General features: G+C 39.1%; 1 protein-coding gene across 8 annotated transcripts in view; it reads left to right on the top strand.

Moving 5' to 3' along the window:
• MYZAP (myocardial zonula adherens protein) overlaps nucleotides 1-23,479 on the top strand; it is a 56,739-nt gene that overhangs the window by 11,790 nt on the left and 21,470 nt on the right. For all 8 annotated transcript variants that reach the window (XM_017827542.1, XM_017827536.1, XM_017827539.1 and 5 more), the window contains exons 3-10: nucleotides 7,867-8,025; nucleotides 10,309-10,401; nucleotides 12,830-12,943; nucleotides 13,792-13,944; nucleotides 16,731-16,856; nucleotides 17,580-17,708; nucleotides 19,549-19,634; nucleotides 22,113-22,218. In XM_017827542.1, the coding sequence (XP_017683031.1) occupies nucleotides 7,867-8,025; nucleotides 10,309-10,401; nucleotides 12,830-12,943; nucleotides 13,792-13,944; nucleotides 16,731-16,856; nucleotides 17,580-17,708; nucleotides 19,549-19,634; nucleotides 22,113-22,218 (966 nt within the window). The remainder of the gene's footprint in view (nucleotides 1-7,866; nucleotides 8,026-10,308; nucleotides 10,402-12,829; nucleotides 12,944-13,791; nucleotides 13,945-16,730; nucleotides 16,857-17,579; nucleotides 17,709-19,548; nucleotides 19,635-22,112; nucleotides 22,219-23,479) is intronic.

The raw sequence follows: 23,479 nt of genomic DNA, 5'->3' as shown, positions 1-23,479 counted from the left end.
TTACAGATGGGTTTAGTTGTGGCACTTAAGCAGCTTCTCTGTCAGTCTTTTGCCAGCTTGTATCTGATTGCAGCAGCCCTCAGACTGGCCTAAGCTTATGGGCTCATTGCCCTGAGAGGAGTCGAAGTTTGTTTTTGAGGAGGGTAGATACTGACTCATGGCTTACTCATTTTATGGAGCTGAGTAGTGTAATAATAAGAAAGAAGTCTGAATGATTAGGGCTTGGACAATTCGTAGTGACAATTTTCTTACGTGACCAATTTTTTTTCTCTGTGGGACCTTATATTTAATGAGAGCTGTTATTTCCCACGTAATACAAGTAAAAGCGAGTGGGCTTTATATCAGAGGATGTTAAGGTGAGGATATGAAAGATAATAAATACATTATTTGGCTCAGGATACTGCTCAGTGATTTTAAGAGATGGAAGCTTTTTAGCTGAGACCAAAAAAACAGTGTGTGTTTTAAATGCTGTATGTTCTGAGCAGTTTTCTGAAGTTCAGTGCTTTGAGACAATTTAAAGATTTTTAGAAAGCATACATAAAGTCTTCACAGCTAGATGGGATTTAATCAGTCAAACTCATAGCAATTAAAAACCCCAGAGGAATTGTGCCATCTATTTGTGTTTTATAGTTTCTGTGTAATTAACAAAATTACCCCACAGATTGCAGTGTATGGAAGCAGCTCCAGAAAAATCACTGATTGTGAACTGGTCTTTCCTTATGTCTCTAAAGCCAGGCAGTAATATATTACGTGCAGATTTTTATTGTCTATGTAACCTATTGCATTATCTATTTGAATTAGTTATACAATAACTTACAGTGCACACATGCCTCATGACCTAGTCATGCTGTGATGCTTCTACTCCAATTTAATTTAAAAAGTCTCCTAAAAACAGTGATCAGATATCTCTGCTGATCACCAATGTTCAGCTGACTTCATGTTAATGAAAACACTTAAAGCACTTGGAGAAGAACAAATTTAGGTAATCCACACACCGTCCTTTGAGAATTGTGCCCCCTTTTTGGAAATAAGGGTAATAGAAATTAGAGAACTGCTCCATTTTCTGCTTTGCACTTGACAATTTTAAGATAAAAAATCCAGCTTCAGTAAGAATGAAGTTTTAACATCAGATTCCTTGTTGGAATCTAGAGTTCTGTGCTGTCTTTATATGCTGTGTGACTTACAGAAATGAACTGCAGGGGTAATCTGTGGGACTATACAGTTTTTGCTGGAGTGCTCAAACGAGTCATGCAGTCAGAGCAGGACAGGACACTTATCCTGTTTGGGCAGGACAAGTGCTGGGGAGAGACAGACTATTCCCTGTCTCTGTCTCTGCCGGGGAGGGAGGAGAGCAAAGGCCTCTTAGTGTCCGAGGGAATGCCAGGAAACTATAAATACACCGTGGCGTGACATTTGGTTGTAATCTCTCCTCTTTCAAATCTTTCATTAGAAGGAGGTGATTCTGAGCTGCCCTGGTGTGACACAGTGATGGCTCACTGACTGTTTGTTACTTTGCTCCATCTTTCTCGGGCTCAGGACCACTAAGAGGTGTTTCAGTTGCAGAATCAGCTCATGAGCTGCCCAGCAGCTCTTGCTAGTGCTGATCCTTCCAATGACTTGTTTTGCAGATCAGAAGTGATCCAGTGTCAGTTGATAGCTCTGGCTTGGCCTTTTTCACTGTAGTCCAAGCTTCATGGAAAATGTATGCTGTACTTCAGTCAATCTGTATCAGTGCAGTAAGTTTCTAGATTGACTTTTTTGTTGCTATACATCCACGAAATAAAAATGATCTGGTGCAAGAGATAAAAGTGATGGATCTGGGTAGTTTTTTGCAACAAAATTGCTGTAGGCAATACTGTACTAGGGTGGCCTCTCCCTGTCTTCTGTGAAAGGCTGGCAGATGGTGCAGTTAGAGACTGATCTCAGAAGCTGAAAGGAGAGTGAGCTTGTGCTCCAGTGTGTCAGGTTGAATTTTTCTATTTATATTTAGGCTATGATACCTTGAAAGAAGGATATGAGAACTTCTCTGACAGGTAGAGGCTGGTTGGTTGGTTACAGGCTAAAAGCCTAGTGCTGGATATCTCTGAATTGTCAGCACTTTAGGTAGAGAGGATCACAGACTATTCTGATTTTGTTCCATTACTTTTGTTCATGATAGACAATGGATGACAGTAGTGTGAGGCTGTTTACTTCACCATGAAGTACAAAGGCATATTGTGTTTGGCAGATTGTATGCAAAATCTGCATGTCCTGAAGCCTCTTGTCTTGCATAATAAAGGGCTACAAGACAATTGTATTGTCCCTGTTTGGGATTGGGCTTATTTTTATCCATCAGTCTCTTTCTTCACTGTCATGGCTAAATTTGGAAGTGTCATTGGAAGCTGCATATAAGCTTTTGAGGGCACAATATGGAGATACATGTAGACAGACTTTTTTTTCATTTGGACACATGGACAAGAGAATGAAAATGAGATGATACACCAGAAATTTGTGTCACTTTACTGTCTTTGTGGCTTTTACCTGAGTTTGAGTGGCGTTTAGCCTTAAACTCTACTTGGTACTTTGACTGTGTACATCCTCAAATGCTTGAATTTTCCCCAGCACAAAAAGTAGGCTGTGAAGAAGCCAGAAGAGGGATTTGCTCCTGTATGTCATGGTGAGAATCAAGCAGAAACTCGTGTCAGGCCTGGATCAAGAATACGAGCGCAGTGAGCAGGGGCTGTTGTGCACATCGAATCTAGGACAGTGCCTATTTTCTCTGCTGCCAGCCCACTCCTATCTGCAGAGCAGAACTTGTGCCCTAGCAAATGTGGCTCATGTGCTACAGGTGGCTGATGTTACTGTTCATCAGTCTCTCCAGCGCTGATTGCCTGATTTTTGATGTGTACTAATTAAGCGACACCTTCATTAAAACCAGCCCTACACGAAAAGCACAGAAAGAATTCCCTTGACTTCTGAGGTTACTACTGCATTTGTTGTATTTTATTTTCCTAATGCATAAACATTGGTGTTCTGTGTACAGATTTCATGGATGAGATATGACTCTTTATAATGCCTCTCACTTCTGTGTTTTGAGATGGATACCTAAATTCTACACCCAAGGAGCTTAAAAGTTGGAATGTGTTAAGCACTGCTTCTTGTTTAGCATCATGAATTTAGGAACACTCATGTCTTATGTCATGGCGTATTTTCCCCATTTTAATACTATTTTTATATAAAACATCCATAAACGTAACAAGATTTTAATGGGCTGTAGAGGAATATGAAAAAACACAACAGAGCTACCTTTTATCAGAGCACAGTAACTGTTCTTGGTGACCTCAATGTTATAAATGTGTCATTTTACTGAACAGAAAATACGTAACCTAAGTAACAACCTGAATATTCTTGTTCCTTGTATAACTAGTGAACAAGTAAAAGATAACTGGATATTTCAGAAACGTCTGGAATGTGACTGTTAAGGAAAAGATAAAGCCTCACTTAACTGATACAGTTCTTGTTCAAAGTTTTTAGATGTGTAGGTAAACAGAAGATCATGAGTCAGGAAAATCTGAAGGCCATATGAATGCTAAACCCAGAATTGTGTTAAGCATTACATTAGACATCCTTTTTTCCTCAAAATATCTTCTGTGCTTTTGCTTTCAATTTTGGGGCATGGAGAAGTATGGGGCTGTCTGACTTTAATTAAAAAGACTGATGGAGACAGATTAGGAAGCACATCATTCCTCAGTGTTATTTGTGATGCCAATAAAACCACGGGCCATAGAAAAAGCAGCTAACAACTCATATTTAGGGTTTGGTTTTATAATGTCTTTGCTTCACCTGTTTCATGCTAACATGTGCTACGTCCTTGGACAGACACATAAACAGGATGCATGGCAATTATCAAGGCTTTTGCAACCTTGGGGTGTAGGCTTCTGTATTAAATACTTATTAGTTAAGTAAACACAGGCTACATTTCTTGAGCACATTCTGTGTGACCATACCAAGTACAACATGTCTGTTGCTGCAACACAGACAAAGCGTGTTCCTGGAAGCTGATACAGGATGCATGTGCATCTTGCTGTTACCTTGGGCTGTCACAGAACTGACTGCAGGCACAAAGAAATACTCACAAATTGCTTAAGCTTAGTCTGCCTTTTCAGATCAGCAGCTCACATCAGAAGGGATCCGACTGATATTTTGACCTTAAACAGGGATGGTTGACTAATCTAATGAAACCTTCTTCAAGCACTTTTCTGCTTAACTTTACAGTATTTACTTGCATATATTTACTTATGCTGTTATCTTCACTGAGATGTCTCACTGTAGTGGAGGCCATTGAGAACCCTCTTGGAAAAATATGTGGGTATGTGTGGGACATAGAGGAAAACAATGAAAAGTGTTTGACTGTAAAAAACTGTTCTGTATTCCTTGGGGATGTGGAAAATCCAGGATTTATGAAAGAGGAAACATGGGAGAGAGAGGATGTGATAGAGGAAAAACAGAGGACAAGGCAGAAAAGGAAAAAACAGTGAAGGGAGAAAAATAGACAAAGGTGGGTGGAAGTGGCTTAAGAGAGGAGACAAACTGGCAGAAAGTGTACTCGATGCATACTTAGTGACACAGATCTGTGGAGAAATTTGAGAACTGAGCTATTCAGCAAGGCCTCCTTTAGAGGCAAAGGTGTATTAAGAAAGTCAACAAGCCAAGGAATCCATCCAACTCTCAACCCTGCATTGAGCAGAGCTTTGTGATTGTAACCTGTCCTTTAAGAGGGGGCTGCATCAGGTCAGCCCTTCTTTGTTTGTACAGAACCCTGAAACAAGAGGTCACTGAGTGGAAATTAAGAGTTACCAAACAGAGAAAAGGAGGAGTAGAAAATAAACAAAGCTGGAATAGAACAGCAATGAAAATGGCTAAAGAAATATCAGAGAAGTTATTTGTGTAGTTGTTGGTTCACACAACTTTAAATCAAGCAAGAACTGTACTGAAATTTTAACAAGTGCTTGTCTGAGGATTGTGATACGAAGGAGGAATAAGGAGAGGGTAAAAACAATATCCTGTATTTTAAGTAGTACACAGGAGAACTGTAACAGTCAACAGATGATGGAGATTCTTTTAATCTTCTGAAAGAGAAGTAACAAAAGCACCTTGGGAGGCTTGTGCCAATACAGATTATGGGCAAGTTTAGCATTGTTACAAGAAACATGTAAGCAGTTTGCCTTTGTGCATACTTAATCCTGCATGTGCTGCCCAATATGATGTAAATTTAAGTCTGTAAAATACATATGTAAGTGCCATGGGTGATTTTCCACCTGCAGTGGGAAGTGTTGCAGACCAATGGGTCTGAATTTGTAGGTCTTTCTCTGGGGGGTAGGGGGTGGAAATCCTTCACAACATTCCTTAGGAATGTGTCCATAATATTCTAAAAATAAGGAACTTGGCAATAGTTTTTCATACAGAATTCTGCAAACAGCACTTTAGACAATTCTGCTAGTGTTTCAGAGGCACAAAGGGTCTTGGTATTGCTGGTATTCAGCTGTTCACCTCATTAAAAATGAATGATCATGGGCAAAGGGTATGGATTTATGAATTCAGTGTCTGGCGCCTTGGTAACCTCTAAACAATCAGAGTGATTATTCGTTCTGTTATCAGGAAGATGGAAACTTGTGTGTAATCCCATTATCCAGATGCAGGGGAGGAGCTGCAATGAAGATATGAAAGAAACCGTACAACCCTGGAAGCAAACAAACACAAAAAAGTTTTGAGGCATGTCCCATCTAGTTCCTGTATTTCTCTGTTCTCAAAATATCAGGTGTGGAGGTTTTGTTTGTGCACATCCAGAGAACAAAACAAAAAAAACCCCAATAATACATAGTTATGAAATGGCTGATTATGAGGCTGTGGAGCTTTGCATGTAATGTTTACAACGTGCAAAGTTATATCATGTATAGGTAGGGCTGGTTGCCTGATGTTTTATCATTAAGTGGTTTTAAGGCTTTTTTTTAAATGATGGTTTACAGTTTTGTTGTTCTTCACCTGAAATGTTCTTTATTAGGTGTCTGCTCTGTGATTATTCCCCTCCCAGCCCTGCACACCCCCCCAAGCTTCAGCAACATGATTAAGCTATTAATTATATGATAAAGGAAAATGTGTAGGGTTTACAATTTTGGAAATCTGCCAGTGCCATGCAGGAGGGACACAATATAAAACAAATGTCTGTCTTTACCCATTTTTCTTAATGCAAGTAAATTTTCATGTTCATTTTCCCCTTATCCAAAGAAGTATTTATTCTCATGTTGCCACCATAGCTGCGTTTGGCTGCTAAAACTGAAAGTGCTGCTGCTTTAGACTGCAGTTGCTGTCCTCTCATCTGTCAGGGTAAGGGCTGGAGATGTTCTAGGATGCAGCTGCAGGTGGATATAAGGCACTGAGCTTTCAGCCTCTGTTTGGTGTCAAAGAGAGTATTTAGACACTGCTTAGACTCCTAATTTACTAAAGGTTGTCCTGTTGTCTTTATTGAACAAAAAACCCCAAACCTATTCTAAAGTCAGTGTAATAAATATTCTCAAATTTACCTCTATCCTAGTATATGCAGCATAAGAAAGTTCAGTAAAATCACCTATAACTGATTTTCCCCCAGAACTGGCCTTTCAAAAGCAGTGTGCAAAGCTAAGCAGTAACAAATGTTTCCAAACTTTCTTTCTAACTTTCCACTCAGAAATAACCACTAATTTTAGGTTTGTAGTTTGCAAATACTTCAAGTTAATGAAGAATATTTTTCTCCTCTTTTAAAAAAAGTCATAATGTGGAAGTCTCTTTGTCTGAGCTAATAGTTTAAATTCTTTGTAATCAAGAAGAGAAGTGAGTAGTTCTGGAGACTGACTCATTTCAGATGCTTGCTACAGAAGGATGTTCTTCTGGGTTGGTTGGAAGGAAGGCTGGGTGAGTTGTCAGGTTAGGTGGTTACATCTGACCTTGCAGATATTTATTTACATGCTGAGGGAAATGATTCCTGCTGTTTGCATGAATATTTTTCTTACTAAGTGTATTGATGAGATGAATAAGAGGAGTCTGTTGGGAAGAGTGCCTCGAAGCAAGACATACAACCTATCACAAGTACGTTTTACAAATTTCTGCAGATCATTAAAATAACAAATGTAGTCACTTTTAAACAGCCTTTCTACTGACATAGCAAGACCTGATTTAGAAGATTTATCCTTCTACAATAGTTAATAATGCTGGAACACCCACATGAATGCTGTTTCATAGCTTTGCCCTAGCTCTTACAATGTCAGTTCTACAACTTCCATAAGAGAAATGGAGCCCTAAAATGAGCACTTCATTGCCTTGGAGGCCCTTACTTAGCTTTAAGTGCAAACTGAAATTCTACTTTGTTTATCTTCAAGATAAACAGATATTTTCTAAACTCTCTTTTAAGGAACCTTGCCTAAAATGTTTTAATTACCGTTTCTTATAACTTTCAGTAATTTTAAACTAAATTTGTGAATTTTTATGTTTCCTGCAGCAGGGAGTTTGGGCAGTGAGGGACAATTCTGTGGTTGCAAGAGTTCAGAAGGAACTAGAGACCTGACAATGCTTTGCAAGAACGCAGAAAAGTAGCATATGTTGATGAAAGAAAATAAGCCAGGATAACTTTTTCTCACATGGCTCTACCTCCCCAATCTGTTTCCTCTAGCTGTGCCTATGTCATTTCCATTAAAGGCTGTGGAAAAAAGACATCTCTGTATTATCTGTCAATTATGAATTGATCATCGCTATAGTTGGCTGTCTCTCCTGGCCCTATGTTGCTGTTTTGTTTTTTTTATTCTAGTCTGATTTTAAAATTATCTCTCTTTTTTCTTTTTTTCCCCCCACTTTAAGGAGCTCTACCACGTACCAAATGGGATGTCTCCAGGGAAGCTCTCTCATGGGATGGTCTATGGTGTTGTGCACCGAACTGACAACAACCATAAGAGAGAAATGGTGGTTTATGGCTGGTCAGCTGATCAGCTGAAAGAAGAGATGAATTACATCAAAGAAGTGAGTTGCAGTTTCAGCTTCAACATTTGTCAAATATCCTTTCCATATATCCATGTAGAGCTGTGAGTGTATAATGGGATGACTGCTGTCCAGCCCAACACCTGAATTTGAATTGGGAACCTCCTCAGAAGCTAAAGGCTTACCTTGTTAGCATTTGAATTGAGAAAAAAATATGCTATATATATACTTGGGAACTGTGCAGTCCAGACTCAAGGCCTCCCTGCCAAGTGGTGCTTGAAAATTCTTGCTGACAGGAAAAACTGTGTAAGCAGACACCTGGAAGGACAAACTCTCTCTCCTCTCTTCCTTTGCTTCCCCATCCCCAAGCCCCCCAGGTTTGAAAAGGCTTCTAAATTAGGTGATGTAGTAAAATCACTGGGGTATATTTGGGGGCAGCCTTAAAATAGTCAGCCTAATAATGATGTCTTTGTACTACTTTCTCTGTGCATGCTCATTTATCATAATTGGCAGAAGCTCTCCTGAAAGACAAAAAATGTATTTCTGATGCTGCTTGAAATTTTTCTGTGCCTGAAACTCAGCCCATCAGTCCTTGGCTCTCAGGCTTTGGCAGTAACACCCTGATTACCCCAGGGCAAATAATTTGACCTTCTTTTTCCATCCACCCTCACCACCCATGGAGCCATTGGTCAGTGGTTATCAGGTTACACTGATTCAAGTGCAAATGCAGTTGATATAAAGGGAGGAACACTGAGCCAAACCAGCAGTGTAAGAGACTGTAATTATGTATGGTCTTAACGTCTGCCTGGTCTCTGTAACTATCAGCACTTGCTTCTTTCCCTTATTACTCACAGTTTGGGAGCTCCCCTCCCAGTATTCACCACTCTCAAGCTTAGGGCATGTCAGGGTATGTCACTACTGCAGTGCTGGCAAAGCACACAAGCTGCCCTGGTGCTGTTTTCCTGCCTGGGTAGTTTCTCTTCCCTGTTGGGGTGGTGTCAAGGGACAGGTGAATTGTCATGCAGCAGGGCCAGCTCCCCAAACTCCACTATTCCTGGTACCTGGGCTAGATTGCTTAGACTGGGACCATCTCCCTGCCCTTTTCTGTTCCCAGCCGGCTCACGGCAGGGAGGGACACGACGCACCAGGTGAACTGCATGTCTTGCTTGTGCATTCAGGGTACTGATTCTTCCAGGAAAAAGTGGGAAAGACATAGGAAGACACATGCTGGCTCTTGCTCTCCCATCTTCTGGAAGTTGAGTTCAGCTGTGCCAATTTGTGAACTTTGGCCTGCCAGATAAGTTTTGCCTTTAAAAGCAGAGTCTTAAAAATAAGAGTCCTGAGCTTGTCCGCATACGTGCTGACTTAAACAGAACAAAACTGATGGGCTGTGTCAGAGCTGCTGATGGTCTCCTCTGGATCTGAGCACATAGGTTTGGTGGCCAGTGCCCCTCTTTGTGGGAGGGAGTGGGTGTGCTCTCTGCAGGGCTCCTGGAAACATCCCCTCTTGTATAAATTAGCTCTGCTCGAGTTTTCCCCACACCCCAAGCCTGTGCAGGTAAGCTTAGGTAAACTCGATGCCTTAGAGTATCTGCAGTCAGTCTCACCATTTGATAGGGGTGAAGGGGAAAAAGGAAAAAAGGAGTTTGAATTCTGTGGCTGGAATGTAGACTGCAGGCAAACAAGATTGCAATGGCATGTAAACTGGAGCTGGAAGCCAGCTGGTTTTTTAATTTTTGTTTGGTTTTGTCTTTTTTTTCCTTTTTTTTCTTTTTTTAAGACAAGGAATAATTTGCATCCACAGTTCTTAAAATCAAACTGAGTTCTCTGCTCTTCAGGTTTGAAATTGCATTGGTAAATAAAAGTCTGAAATTAGAAGGGTTTATCTTCAAAGGATGCTCAGGGAGAAGTAACCACTTTTGAAAGTATGAAGATGTATGAAATCTATGTGTGGATGCTTTTTTTCAGAAATAAAACTATATATGCTCAAATTAGTTTTAATTCATTTAGTAATCAGGTTAGAATACCTTATGGATAATTTAACTTAAATTCATTTATTTAAATTATTAATTTACAAATGTTTAAGTGTCTACAGAGAAGTTTAGAATTTCTCATAGAGACAGGTATTTGTATCATCCCTACGTAGGCAAGTCTTGAGACTTAAGTTTTTTTCTTGTTCTTAAGAGTAAATTGTTGTTATGCAGAGGTAGATTAATAATGGAAATTATGGAAAGTAACAGTGAAGAACATAGAAAAAAATCATGTCCTAGTATAAACAGTATCATCTGTAAGTTTCATAAAGGCATTTGATTTTTCTGACAACAGGTGAGAGCAACTCTGGAAAAAGTAAGAAAAAAAATGTATGGTGAATATGATGAAATGAAACGAAAAATACAGCAGCTTACAAATGAACTGAAAGTAAGTATCCACTCACTTGTAGGGAAAGCATATGGGAATAACTGCCCTGGTGTTATCTAGAAACTTTTCTTTTGCTTTAGCAGAACAGAACTGATTTTCCAATTCACTCCAGTTCATTGGTTTATGTGACATCTGTAGTTTCCTTTCTTTCTTTATCTTTCCATCCAGGAAGGTAAAGCAGGACAGGGATACTTTTGCATATGGAATTACTAATTGCCTGGAAATTCTTGGAAGTAAAAGAATGACCTTGATACCATTGTCTTTTTGTATTCGTAATTAGTGGAGATGTATGTACCAGGAAGCTGCTGGTGAATTAACTAAATAATGTTAATAGTTAGGAGTAATGGGTGACTTGGTGTCATTTCAACACACTTTGCTCTGTTTTACTGACTCTGTTTTTCAGACACTGTGGTAAAAGCAGTAGCAGTATTCTTTAATATAAAAGTGCTTGACAGTTCTAAAAAATTACTTACCTTTTTGTTCTTAATTGAACATTTCAGTGGTCATTTGATGACCTCTCTTTCTTCTGACACACTGCTTTAGCAATAAAAGCTGTTGCAGTCTGTAGAAGTATCCTTCATATTAAACTGCTGAGTTCTTTGGTCCAAAAAATCTCCCTGAAAACGTGCTTTGGATTTATATTCAACCTTGGTTTTGACAGCCCTCATTCAGATGAAGCTTTGGGAATTAAAGGTATTCTGATTTCAAGGGATTGGGATGCTGATTTGTGCCCTTCTGCCATCCTGATTTGGAGGCTGTCAGTTCCCTGCATGCTGTATTAGTGATAAAAATCAGACCTTGCTGTAAACAGGTAGTTCTATTCTGTGGCAACTAGTCTCAAAAATCAAAACAAACCAACCCCCCCCCCAAAAAAAAAATCACCCTGTTTTGAGAGGAAGAGGGAAAGAAAACTCAATTTCTGTAAACTCTGTTAAATAGTTGTAATGCTGCTGACAAGACTCTCCCACGCAGTGTGCATGCAGGTAAATGCTGATTCAGGTGCAGTTTTGTTGTCTTTGCTGCTGATCTTTACTGAATAGCACTGATGATATCTGCACTTCCAGATCTTTTGTCAGACCAGTAGAAATCCTGCTTGAGTCAGAAATTCTTTCTTAATTAAGGGTTTCTGACCAGCTCTGACAGAATATCTAGTTCTGCAGCAAATTAGCAGTTTATGAAGCACTCGTGACATAAATGGCACATTATGAGACAACCCTCCCCTTTTTTAATACTCTAAACTGCCTGAGAGGAACCACAAGTGTTGTTCTACCCGATGTTTGGTTGGTTATTGGTGTTTGATTTTGTTTTTACATGACTGTCACCTTTTGCCTATTTGGGGACCCTGTCTAAAATCCTTTCTATACTCTTTGCTTCAGCTTTCAATCACTGTGCCTTTGTTCCTATCAATTTTCAGGAATACTTTTTTTTCATAAAGTTTGTTTGAAATTTGTACTTCTGATATCCTGCCCTGGGCTTCTTCACCACATGGTGTTATCCTGTAACTTTCTTAATCCATCCAAAGCATTTCTGCTTTTGTTTGTTTATCTTTACATGAGCACACATTTATATAAGGTTAACAGCAACTACTTAGCTTCTGCTCCCTATGCTGACCTAATCTGTGTATGGCTTGGTTACTGAACACTCCTTGTCCTCCTTATCAGTCCCTAGTGTTCTTATGTTTTTATCAAGAAACAAATCTGATCCAACTAAGAATGTGAGTTGGGCTGACCTCCATTAGTAACACTCCCTCTTTATTATTGGATTGTTTGTGATTATTTACACTGTTTGGGTTTTGGTCTCTTCTTGAATGAAGTAATTTTGTGCCTTTTTTGCCCCTTCAGTTTTTAAGCATGTGTGTGTGTACATAACAGAAAATTACTAATTTTCACAAAGCAAAGCACTCTGACTTCTCCTCCTTGCTTCGTATTGTTTCATCCTTAAGTCTTCTTGATGTTGCTTCTTTATGTACCTGATTAGTCAGTTCCTTCTTAATTAAGGCTTTTCTACAGTTCACCCAAACCTTTCTAGATTTCCTTATTTCTTGCACTCTTCTGCTTCTCACTCTGTGACTTTTTACAATCTGCCCGCTCCCTGTACACAATCCTTCTGAATAGAGAGCTGCCAAGTGTCCTCTTGTCCTTCCAGAAAGAACAGCTTCTGCAGTGACTGCAGACTAGCAGTAAACAGAGATACTTGTGCCTTATTTCTGTTAGCATTGTTTTGTTCTGTTAGCAAGTTTTGTTTATGAGGTGCAAGAATATCCTTGGAGGCCTGTACACTCTAAGCATCCTAGTACTGTGAAAATGAGCGTCGGGGTCTTTCTCTTCTGTAGCTCCCTGTGAAAGAATAGGTAAACTTGATAATTATTCTATATAAAGCTTTTTTGTTTTTGTTTTGTTTTTTTGTTTGTTTGTTTTTTCCCGCTCAGGTGACAAATGCTCATCAGGAATCCTTAGAGACTCATGTGCGAGTGCAGGCGGCAGCCTTAGATAGCTTTAGCGAAATGAACAGCTCCTTGACATCAGCATCAATAGACTTGCAGGTACATCTTAACAGCTGTGTCCCAGCTGACAACTGCCTTTGCTAACGTGGGGTTAAAAGCATACCTACAACATGGGTGGCAGGTATAGATTCTAACACTGAACCAGACCATAAAGTACTGTCTTTGGTATCTAAAGCAACTTCTTTAGGAAACTAAGAAGAAAAAGTTCCAACACCTCTGTTTAAAAAACCCATTAAAAAATAGTGTACAATAAAGAGATACTGATATGCAGCAGACTAATGCCACTAGTTGTGTCTCTACAAATTATCTGAGCTGAAAATGGGATCTGTTCTGTATAGTGCAAAATGATCCATCTCCTGACTTGTTCCTACCTTCAGTTGTTGACAGAAATGGGAGTGGCATGTTTGAATGCTAAACACTTGTGAGACTTTACACACCTGTGAAATGTAGGGGGAGGGACAAAGTGGGAATGGATTTTCTTTTTTAAAGACTTTCAAATTCCCATGTAACTGAGCTGAACAACCTAATGTTCCTGCTTTCTTGATTGTCACAGTTTTTTTCAGTCTAGTGCCTTTTATATGTGTCACATGGCCCTTGGAGAGAAGAAGGGAAGATTATTCATACTGAAATGTATCCATGCTCCTTTCCTTTTTTTTTTTTTTAATAATGTTCCAGGACTTGATGTCACTGAGCACATTTCTCATGGAAATACCTTCTAACAACAACAAAAGCTATAATTTTAAATGTTAAAACTTCCAAAACTGTCCACACTGCATTAGTACATCAGGAAGCTCTTTAAATGTCCTGCCTGTTTCATAATCTCTTGACTGTGTTAGTTCATCAAATTATTTCTGATTTTTAATATGTGGTTTGCCTCTTTCTTCTAGAAAACTCTAGTGGATGTTACATTGGAGAACACTGACATAAGGGAACAAATAAGGAATTTAAAACATACACATGAGCAATCTATGGAAAAGCTGAGAGAGAAGCAAAAGCAACTGGAAACAGCACAAATTGAAAATCAGTTACTAAAGTTAAAGGTGTGGTATATAAACTCCCCTAAAAATATTGCACAGTAAGGGCATTAGGAGTATGTTAAAATAATTCCTTAGCCTTATTTGTAAAGGGTTCTTCATTCTTCATGCCCTCATCATTCCCTAGAGCTCACATTTTTCTGTGAATCAATACTGGTTTAATAACAAAAAATCTCAGCTGATGACAGTCAGACTTTCCATAACATGGGATGTAACATAAGATTCGGGGATGTTGGCAGATGAAAATTCAAACCATTAAATGGTTATTAGCATCTTTTTCTATCAAGTGAAGGAGTATTATAACTCTACACAGTGCTACATGAATTTCTTTGATGTTGAGTTTACTTGGCATTGCACCACAGGTAATTTGTTAAGTCTTATGAGCATGTGGTCAGCAGTACTGTAAGTATCTTGAAAAGAGAATTAAGCTATTTTTTTCAGAGAAATGCAAGGGAATAAAACACAAATTGCAAGGTTTTATATGCCAGAAAGCTTGACTGTGTTCTCCCCTCATCTGCCAAATGTATTCCTTTAATCTCAAAAAAAAATAAGCCCAGAAAAAAAAAACCCAAAAAACCCAACAAAACCCCCACACCTTCTACAAACCTTTGTTGCTCTTAAAATTGCTCAAAGTAGACTAATTTGGATATAGTACTGTATCAGAATTTTTAAATGTTGAAAAATTTGTGAATTTTTTTGGACAAATTTGTGAAATTAAGGTGACTGCTGCTTTATTCATGTTTCATGTTGTCAGAGAAAATGCTTCTTTTGACTCTCTAGTGACTTGCATTCATGCTTCATGATGAATGGCTAAACAAGAAAACATTAACATAAGTGCATTTCAAATTACAGTTCATGTTCTAGTTTCCTCTCATAGTGGAGCTTTACAGGCTGTAAAAGTCAGGCTATTTTGTACTTGCTGTTGTCAGCAGGAAATAAATAGAGGGAAAAAAACAAATAAAAGAAGCAAAGGTGATGCAATTAAGATTTTAAAACAGAAATTTGGACTTCACTATAATCTTAAGGACATGCATCAACAAGTCAGGGAAAGGTATGTCTGCTTCTGAGGGCTGAGAACCACAGCTTAAGTCTCAGCTCTACTGAATGTGTAAGGATTTGTTTATGTTCAAGCATGCCAAGGTCTGCAGAATACAATATACAAAAAGTCTAAATTTTGCCCTCAAACTTCCAGTTTTAGTACAAAATTAGTGAATAAAATACCTCATTACTGTCTTTGACAGTTAAATATAAAATCATGTATCAAAGGTGCCAAGACATCTGGGATTTAAATTCTAGGGGTGGATGTAAGAGGATGTGTGGAATCTAGGAGGTTAACAGTTGAAAAGCAGTAGCTACTGTACACCATGATTACATTCTGGATAGAAGAACACCCCTGTGAGGCTTATTAAGTAGGTTCAGTTTATTCATATAACCATAATAACTGAGATTGGAGATGTTGCTCATGAGTATTATAACAGATGCCCTGATACATCTGCCTTTTTATGCTTGTTTTTACTTTCCTCATTGCTCAAGCTATAGACAAGGAAAGATGGAGAAACAGGGACAGAGATCGTATTCCAGTTCAATGTATCTTAAGGAACCTGGGTTTTAATTATTGGCTTTTTCTGAATGATACGATTCTTTCAGGCTTCCTGAAATGTGGAATATTAATATAACTCCACTCCCTCACATAAAGTTCCCCAGGCTTGGTCTAGGTGAGATGACAAAGGGGGCTGTTGCAGTACCAGAGGAGTCCTTCAGAGCTCAGTCCCTTTTCAAAGGATGAAATGCAGTGTTGTTTTTGCACAGGGTAGTAAACAAGCTTGTTTCTGCCATGCAAGATCAACACAAGGGTTTAATAAATCTTTCAGCCCTTGAAATGGAAAAAAAGAACCAACCCAAAACCTTAATCATCAGAACTATGTATTTTGTAGCTGTGGAAAGTGTAGTGATCAGCAGGGAACACTTGATTCTCTTCCCAGATCACACTATATTCCTCCTCTTCCTGTCACTTTTGTAGCACCCACAGGATTTCACTGTAATCTTGGCTGTTTCACAGCATCTCTAGGAAGAGATCTAAGTTCTGGACTAGTTATTTTACTTTGCTTATGTTGTGGTTTATCCAGTAGATGGGCTTAAGCTGTGAGTATCCTGTCTGGTGTTTAATCACCGAGGGTGTGTTTCAGTCAGTGTTTTCAGCCAACAGAAGGAGGAAATCCTGTCTCAGAATTACCATTCTTACCCTCTTCCCTGTAGCTCTAGTAAAGTTTCTGGTTCTGTTGTTAAAAATTAACCCTTCTACATCACTGAGAATATTAATTTTAATTTTAATTGTTCCCCGATCTGCTTTCCTCCATTGTCACCCCAGTTCTTGTGCCTACACAAAGAGCAGAATGTGAAAAACCAAGAGAGAGCAGGGAGGGGGTACTGCAATAAAGTAATTATTGCTTTGAGTGTTTTCAATGGGGAAGCAAACCAAGTGACTTGGAGGCTGTAAGGAAAGGGCTCAGTAAAGAGGCACTGCCTGACCTGGGATAAGCAATGAGCAAATGGGTTAAATTCAGACAAATTGAAACTTGATGAAACAGTAACTTCTGCAAGTTGCAATGATGTGTGTGCTGGCAGAATGTTGTAAATGGTCTTCGTGCAAGTGGAAATCTGCTTCAGCAATGTCAGATTGGTAACAAGGTGGAGCTGAAGCTCAAAGTGTTATTTTTACATCATGTGAACTCTCTCTCTCCTGCTGCCAGCAATGCTGTACTGCCTGATGGGTCAACTTTCCTCCCTCACAGGTGGAATCATCGCAGGAAGCCAATGCTGAAGTCATGAGAGAGATGACAAGAAAACTGTACAGTCAGTATGAGGAAAAGATGCGAGAAGAGGAACAGAAACATAAAGCTGAGAAAGAAATCCTCCTGGTTTGTATAGCAAGCCTGCAAGAGTGGTGCTCAGCTTGGTGGTGTTTCTCAATCACTCAGTACCCCAGAGCTGACGTGTATTCCTTCACTTCTGTCTCTGTGACTAGTCATGCCATAGTTACTAACCTTTGCAAACTTCTGGGGTTGTAGGACTAAGAAAAGAATGTGTTCAAACATAGTAATGTTAATGATAATGTACATTTCGAAATTTGAAATGAAGTTATTTGGGTTTTTAACTTTTGATTCTCTAAAAAAAAAAGAAAAATATAATACCCAATTTTAGTGACAGTTTAGGAAGGAGAGGGGGAACAACCTCACTGGATGCTACTGGAGCAAGAACTCTTCCTGTTCTTCGGTTTCCTTTAGGCCCAAGGAAAACCTTTCTATGAGCAGTTAGTCATTGCATTTTTTAACTGATAGAGATGGATGATGATGGAGATTGAAGATAGATGCCCCTGTCTCTTTCTATTCATGTTGCTTTACATGTGAGGAAAGTACAGAACTAAACATGGCAAACTTCAGTGTTTTAAAAATTGTCTTCTGCAACAGCGTATTTTTCTTAGCTGTTACTTCACAGCATCCTCAGAAGAGAAAACAAATATCTAAGAAATGGGTAAAAGTAAAAGCTATTAGCCTGACTCTGTAGCCTAAAAGAAAAGAAAAATAAAAATTCCTCATTAATATATTAAGTGCTAATGTGACTGTAAATGTTCTTATTTGAAGGAGGAAACAAATCGGCTTCTGAAGGCTATTGAAGAGGCCAATAAGAAGATGCAAATTACAGAAACCAGCATCCAGGAAAAAGACCAGAGAATTGGGGAGCTGGACAGGCTGATTGAACGCATGGAAGTGGTATGAGAGTCAGCTGATTGCAGCCTTTAAAGGAAGTGCACCAGTGCATGGAGGAAATTTAACTTCTTGTTGTTTTTCTGCTGCTCAGTGGCACACCATTGCTGTTTGTATCTTAGTAATTGCATTCAGATCAGAAATGGACCTGGACTGCCACAGATACACTGTGATGAAGTGGTTGTTCTATCTTTCTAGTTCTCTTTACAGTCAGGGCTAAAGTGTCAACATTTCTTTAGGAAATGAACGTTACTTTAAAGAAGGAATTTAATAAGACCATTCAGTCTCCCTTTGGTGTGCAAAGTCTAAGCCTAATCAAGTAAAAATCATAAATGATCCAAAATCACTTACAAGTGTTGCTGTGGTAGGTCCATGGAGTGCATGGAGCTCCACCTGGGGATGGATGAGGAGCTGACTGAGAGCTTATGGGTCAGGATCAAAGGGAGAGCAGGGACAGGTGACATTATAGTGGGGATCTGTTATAGACCACCCAGCCAGGGAGGCTGAAAGGATGAGGCTCTCGACAGACAGACAGACAGACAGCTGAGGCTGTGTACAGACAGATGGGAGTGTCTCTCACATTCACAAGCCCTGGTCCTCATGAGGATCTTCAACCACCCTGACAGCTGCTGGAGGGACAGCGCAGCAGGGCATAAGCAACTGAGGTCCCTGGAATGTGTTGATAACTTCCTTTGGAATGTGTTGGTAACTTCCTTCTCCCAGTGATAGAGGAGCCAATGAGGAGAGGTGCTGTGCTGGACCTTGTTCTCTCCAACAGGGAGGGGCTGGTGGGAATGTGCAGCTCAAGGGCAGCCTTGGCTGCAGTGACCATGAAATGGTCTTGGATGTACTTTGGTATTTCTCATTTCACTCAGTAGCAGTCATCTCATTATCTTTTAAACATTTGTGCCTCGCTATCTGAAATGCAGGAGCAGAGAGAATTTTAGTCAGTGGAGTGAATACAGTCTTCTGTTCTTACAAATGAAGTGGGCTTTTTCACCATTTTTACTTCAGTATAGTACATGTTTAATCTCAGTATTTTACTGAGAGATAGGTTTTTATAAGCCAGTTGGCTTGACTGGTTAGTCTAATGTGCATTGAGCCCCCTTTGTCTAATACTTGCAAATCTGTAGGTAGAATTAGTGACTGCAGTGAGAAATCGTTCAGTTTAATATCCCCCTTTAGTGGCTCCATTAACTTCATCTGGGCTTCAGCCTACAACTTGTAAGTGTTACACAGTGAATAAAGGATTGCAATGTAGTTCATAAGTACCAATGAGTTTCTTCACATTAGTTATTTAATTTGCTCTTATCTGGCTGAGTACGACTGAATGCCTCTTAACTTCCCATTAAAGTGGATAACAGATTTACTTCTCTGTTGACTTGTTTTGACTCAGTCCCCGAGTCCTCATAGATCTTCACAAGCACTGTGCTGCTGAGCACTTAAAAATAATCAGGAATGTTTTGGGGGAAGAAAATACAGCAACACCTTTTATCTCAGCCTTGGATTGGGAAATCTTTTTGGAGAGATAACATGGACAATTTGACATTTATGTAGTTAAAGATTTTGATGACTCATCTTTTTATTAAAAAAATTCAGTTTCAAGTACAGCCATACATCTTCAAATAGAAAATTGAAAACTCTGATCTTATTTCCATGCATAGCTGGGAATTTGATTTTATTATTATGCACTCTGTGCTCCTTGGCTGTAGGAAATGCATGAGTTTTGGTTAATCAGTTTCTATTTTAATTTCACAAATGATGTTTTGAATTGCAATGAAATATGCTTTGTGAAGCCTTTACATTTTGACACATGGAGAACTGAAGGATAACATTTCTCGTTTAGGAGCGTCAGCAGCTGCAAAAACAGCTTGAATTGAATGAAATACAAATACATGGAGCGAAATCCGAAAACAACTCCGACAGTGAAAGGTGAGATACATCTTGTCTGTGGAACTTGTAATATTGCTGGGAAACTTCAGGGGATGGGTTGTTTTTGAAGATGTCAGTTTTACTTTTTTTAACTTAAAAACTGGAGTCTGATAAGGATTGTCTACCTCAACAAAGGTTTATTTACATGTAAAATACCAAGATGAATAATTTTTGCAACAAAGCAACAAAACCTTCATGCATCTTTCCTGAAAAGTTTTTTTGCAAATATGCAGAGTACATTGTAGATAGAACAAGCTGTGGCATATTTGTGGATTACATTTTTCTTAAATCTGCATTCCCAAATTCAGCACAGTATGATCCTGACTGTGAATACTTTCATGATCTCCTTCTGGACTGCTCAACAGAGTATTAAATGACAAGACATTCTGTATCCTGTATTAAGCTGTAGGACATCCCCTTTGTAAATATGAACTCTTGGGGAGAGCGGGAGTTTTGCATATAACTGCCAGGGGTGTCTCTTTTGTATAAAAGAGGTAGAGGGGGAAATAGTTTTGAGGCTTGGAGGGGCAGGTCTGATGATTCTGCCTACAGGTGGCATGGACATCCATAACTGCTTCTTTGAGTCTGACAGAGCACCATGACCAGGCAAAAGAAAGCTTCAAGGAAAGTCAGAGGCCAAGTTCCAAGAGAATTCTATCCAGCACTGAAATAGAGTAGCTGCAGTTGGAGTGAAAATTGTATCTGCCACTCAAAGGTTTATATGACGCTGCTTGAGCGGGTAAAGATAAACCAGAGACTGAATAACTGTACTTGATTACTACTTATGGTTCTGTGGCACCCAGAAATTCAGTTTCAAGGTTTTTGGCATCCTGCTGTTCTTTAGGAAGTATAAACATAAAAGGAGGTCCCTGCTGAGAGCCTCTCACTGCGTGGTTGTGTTGATCTGTGACCAGGTTCTCTGGTGTCAGGGCAAGAATGGCTTTTCACAGCAGCCTGTTAAAATAATAATTTAAAGTGAACAGATGTTCAGCAACATAGAATATGGAGATGAAAGATAATTGCTTTCTTCCTTTACTTCTGAATAACACAGACTCTTCTCGCTTCAGTGAATCCTTTTCAGCGTGAAAAGTTACACTGCAGTGAAAGGGTAAAGGCAATGTTGAGGCAGGAATTTGTGCAATGCAAGCAAGCTCACAGTTGCAATCTATGCTATGCAAGCAATGAATCTATGTTCAGGTGATGCTGAAGTCTCTTCTTAACTTCTCTTTACCTATTTGCACCTGAGCAGACACTTGATCTCCACCTGAGGATGGATGTCTGTTCCATTTCTCCATTGCTATCTATGCTTACAATTCTGAATCTTTCAATGAGAGACTACATATGTGTTAAAATTCCAATCAAAAACACAAATTGCAGTTGAGACCTTAATACTCACAACTGAAAAAGCTGCAGCAATGTTTTGAATTTTTTGGGTCCTTGTCAAAGTGCTGCAGTTAAATTTCTGTAGAGTGCTTCACTGTTAATAGAGACTTTTGGGGGGAAACAGGATACAATTCAGTCATTCACTGGAATCATGTCTTACAGTTTGCCATCTGCTGCTTTGTCTCAGAATGGTAGTTCTATTTGAAGCTTCAACAGTTTCTTCTGCTGTGCACAGACCAAGATGAAAAAAGCCTTTTTGTTTTTCATTCCCCTCCTCCACTTCTCAAATTCTGTCCAGTCCTGAACCTCAGAGTACAGAAGTTTATTTTGTAAGCAAGTCATTGTGTTCTTTGAAGAATTTTAAGAACTGTACATTCAGATAAAAATGGAGTCTCCCATGGCCAGCGAGCCAAAAATTTATTAAAAAAACTTCACTCCTGTTTCTTTGCATATTCTAAAACTACTTTTCTGACAAGCTGACAGACCAACTTGGGGCAGGAATTCTGTGGGCGTTCAATTTCTGTGTTAAAGAGTGAAATGCAGGATCTATCTGAAGAGTCATGTACAAACTTAAAAACAGTCACAATTCCTGCTGACTGTTGATGAGTTAATACCACTCCAGTTAACATTCTGCTGCTGTTGGCAGCTCTGCCAAATTCTTGACTCAAGGCTTTCCTGACAGCTTTGAAAGCAGACCTGCTTCCTGGCTTTTATTCAGTATACATTTCCAAAACGTTTGTAGGTGGTAATAAGTCAGGCTAAATGTGTCTTTCTAATGATAAAGATCTAGTTGTCTAAAAGCCTTTCACTTAAAGGTAAAACACACCTTGAGATGAGTTTTGTCACCTTGTTTAATTGTCAGCACTTCGGGCTCTGAGTAAGAGTGCCAGTATGCAAGACAAAGGTGAGTAAACTTGGGTGGAGACAGGCACTCGGACTAAGATTGCCATTAAAACGTACTTTGGACAAATTGACATCTGTCAGTGGAATTTGACTCGCCTATCCCGATTTATGGTGAATTATGGGGATTGTTCTTGTTTTGCTTATGCTGCACAGCTCCCCACTTAAATGCTTGACTCTTGCATGCTTTGCTAGGTCACAGCACTTGGAGGAGGTCGCAGCCAGCCTGAGAGAGCGAATCAAACATCTGGATGACATGGTGCACTGCCAACAGAAGAAAGTCAAGCATATGGTCGAGGAGGTGAGGTCTAGTAAAACAGCTCTGAGTATTTGGGGAGCACTGATTCTTCTAGTAAATGTTCCAAAGGAAACTCTGTCCTGTGTGCAGTTTCCTTATGGCACCTTAGTTACAATGGAAGATGAGTTAAGCTTCTGGAGGGAGTGAAGCAGAAAGATGAGGTGAAAGCAGTTTAATCCAGTGGCTGCAGGTTGTGAACTGTGATCTTCAGGCTGATACTAATTCTGGGACTTTTTATGGTAGTTCAGGAAATGCAACATCCAACTTGCAACTCAGTTTGAACCATTCAGAGCGTACCTGCTGACTACTCATTAAAGGTCTCATTCCTGTACAGAAGTGAAAGGCAAAACCTGACCTTTAATGTTTGTTCTTTTGGTTTTGGAGGGTTTTGTTTGTTTTTTTTTTATTTGTTTCTGTTTTCTCAATGTGTTTCCTCACAGAAATAGGCCTGCAAACACAGTTTTTCACCACTCGTCTTTTTTTACCCTGGTCTTGGGACACCATCTTAGCTGATATCATTTCCTGTAAAATTTTAAGTGGAATTTTGCTGGATAGCTGCTTCAGGTTACAGGCTACCTATATGTCAGGAAACTGTTTCACAGGCAGAAGGCTTTAATTGCAAACATTTCTGTTTCTCCAAATGGATGAAAGAATGACGTGGAAATAGGTAAATTAAGTTTAAATTGGAGCTTTACAAGGCAGGCTAAGAGTTCTATTACACAAGCCTTCCTATTCCACAGAGGATAGACCTTCATTAAATATCTTTTATTTGTATTTGGACATCTCACATTCATAAAACCATATGTTTGGAAACCACTCAAATCTAAGGCATTCTTTCTGCATTCACGAAGTGCTATTACAGGATTTCTGATTAGACATGGTTGTTTCATTTTTGTCAAGTTGGTATTTATATATATATTTACTTATATCTGTTTTGTTCTGCAAGATTCTTATGTAGCCCTGCTGCATGATCAGATGTGTGATACTAAGTGTCCTTTACACAGAAGGATTAAAGTTCTTCTGTCATATCAGACATATCAAGTCTTGAGGTTTTGTTTTTAGCTCAGCTTGCCATTGTCACTATTTTCAAGCATCATAGCTGGTCTATAACTGAACTAACAATCTTTATACTATGGTGTTCTTCTAAGGAAAACTTCTCCAATCTAATAATTCAATCCATCTAATTAATGGATTATAGGAACAATAATTTAATCTGGTTTGTATCTCTGTGCATCAACCATCATATTATGATTTTTTTCTGTTT

The sequence above is a fragment of the Lepidothrix coronata genome, unplaced genomic scaffold (assembly GCF_001604755.1).
Source record: "Lepidothrix coronata isolate B3197 unplaced genomic scaffold, Lepidothrix_coronata-1.0 Scaffold140, whole genome shotgun sequence".
NCBI lineage: Eukaryota > Metazoa > Chordata > Aves > Passeriformes > Pipridae > Lepidothrix > Lepidothrix coronata.
The sequence above is the reverse complement of the archived record's forward strand: the minus strand, read 5'-3'. Positions and strand labels throughout refer to the sequence as shown.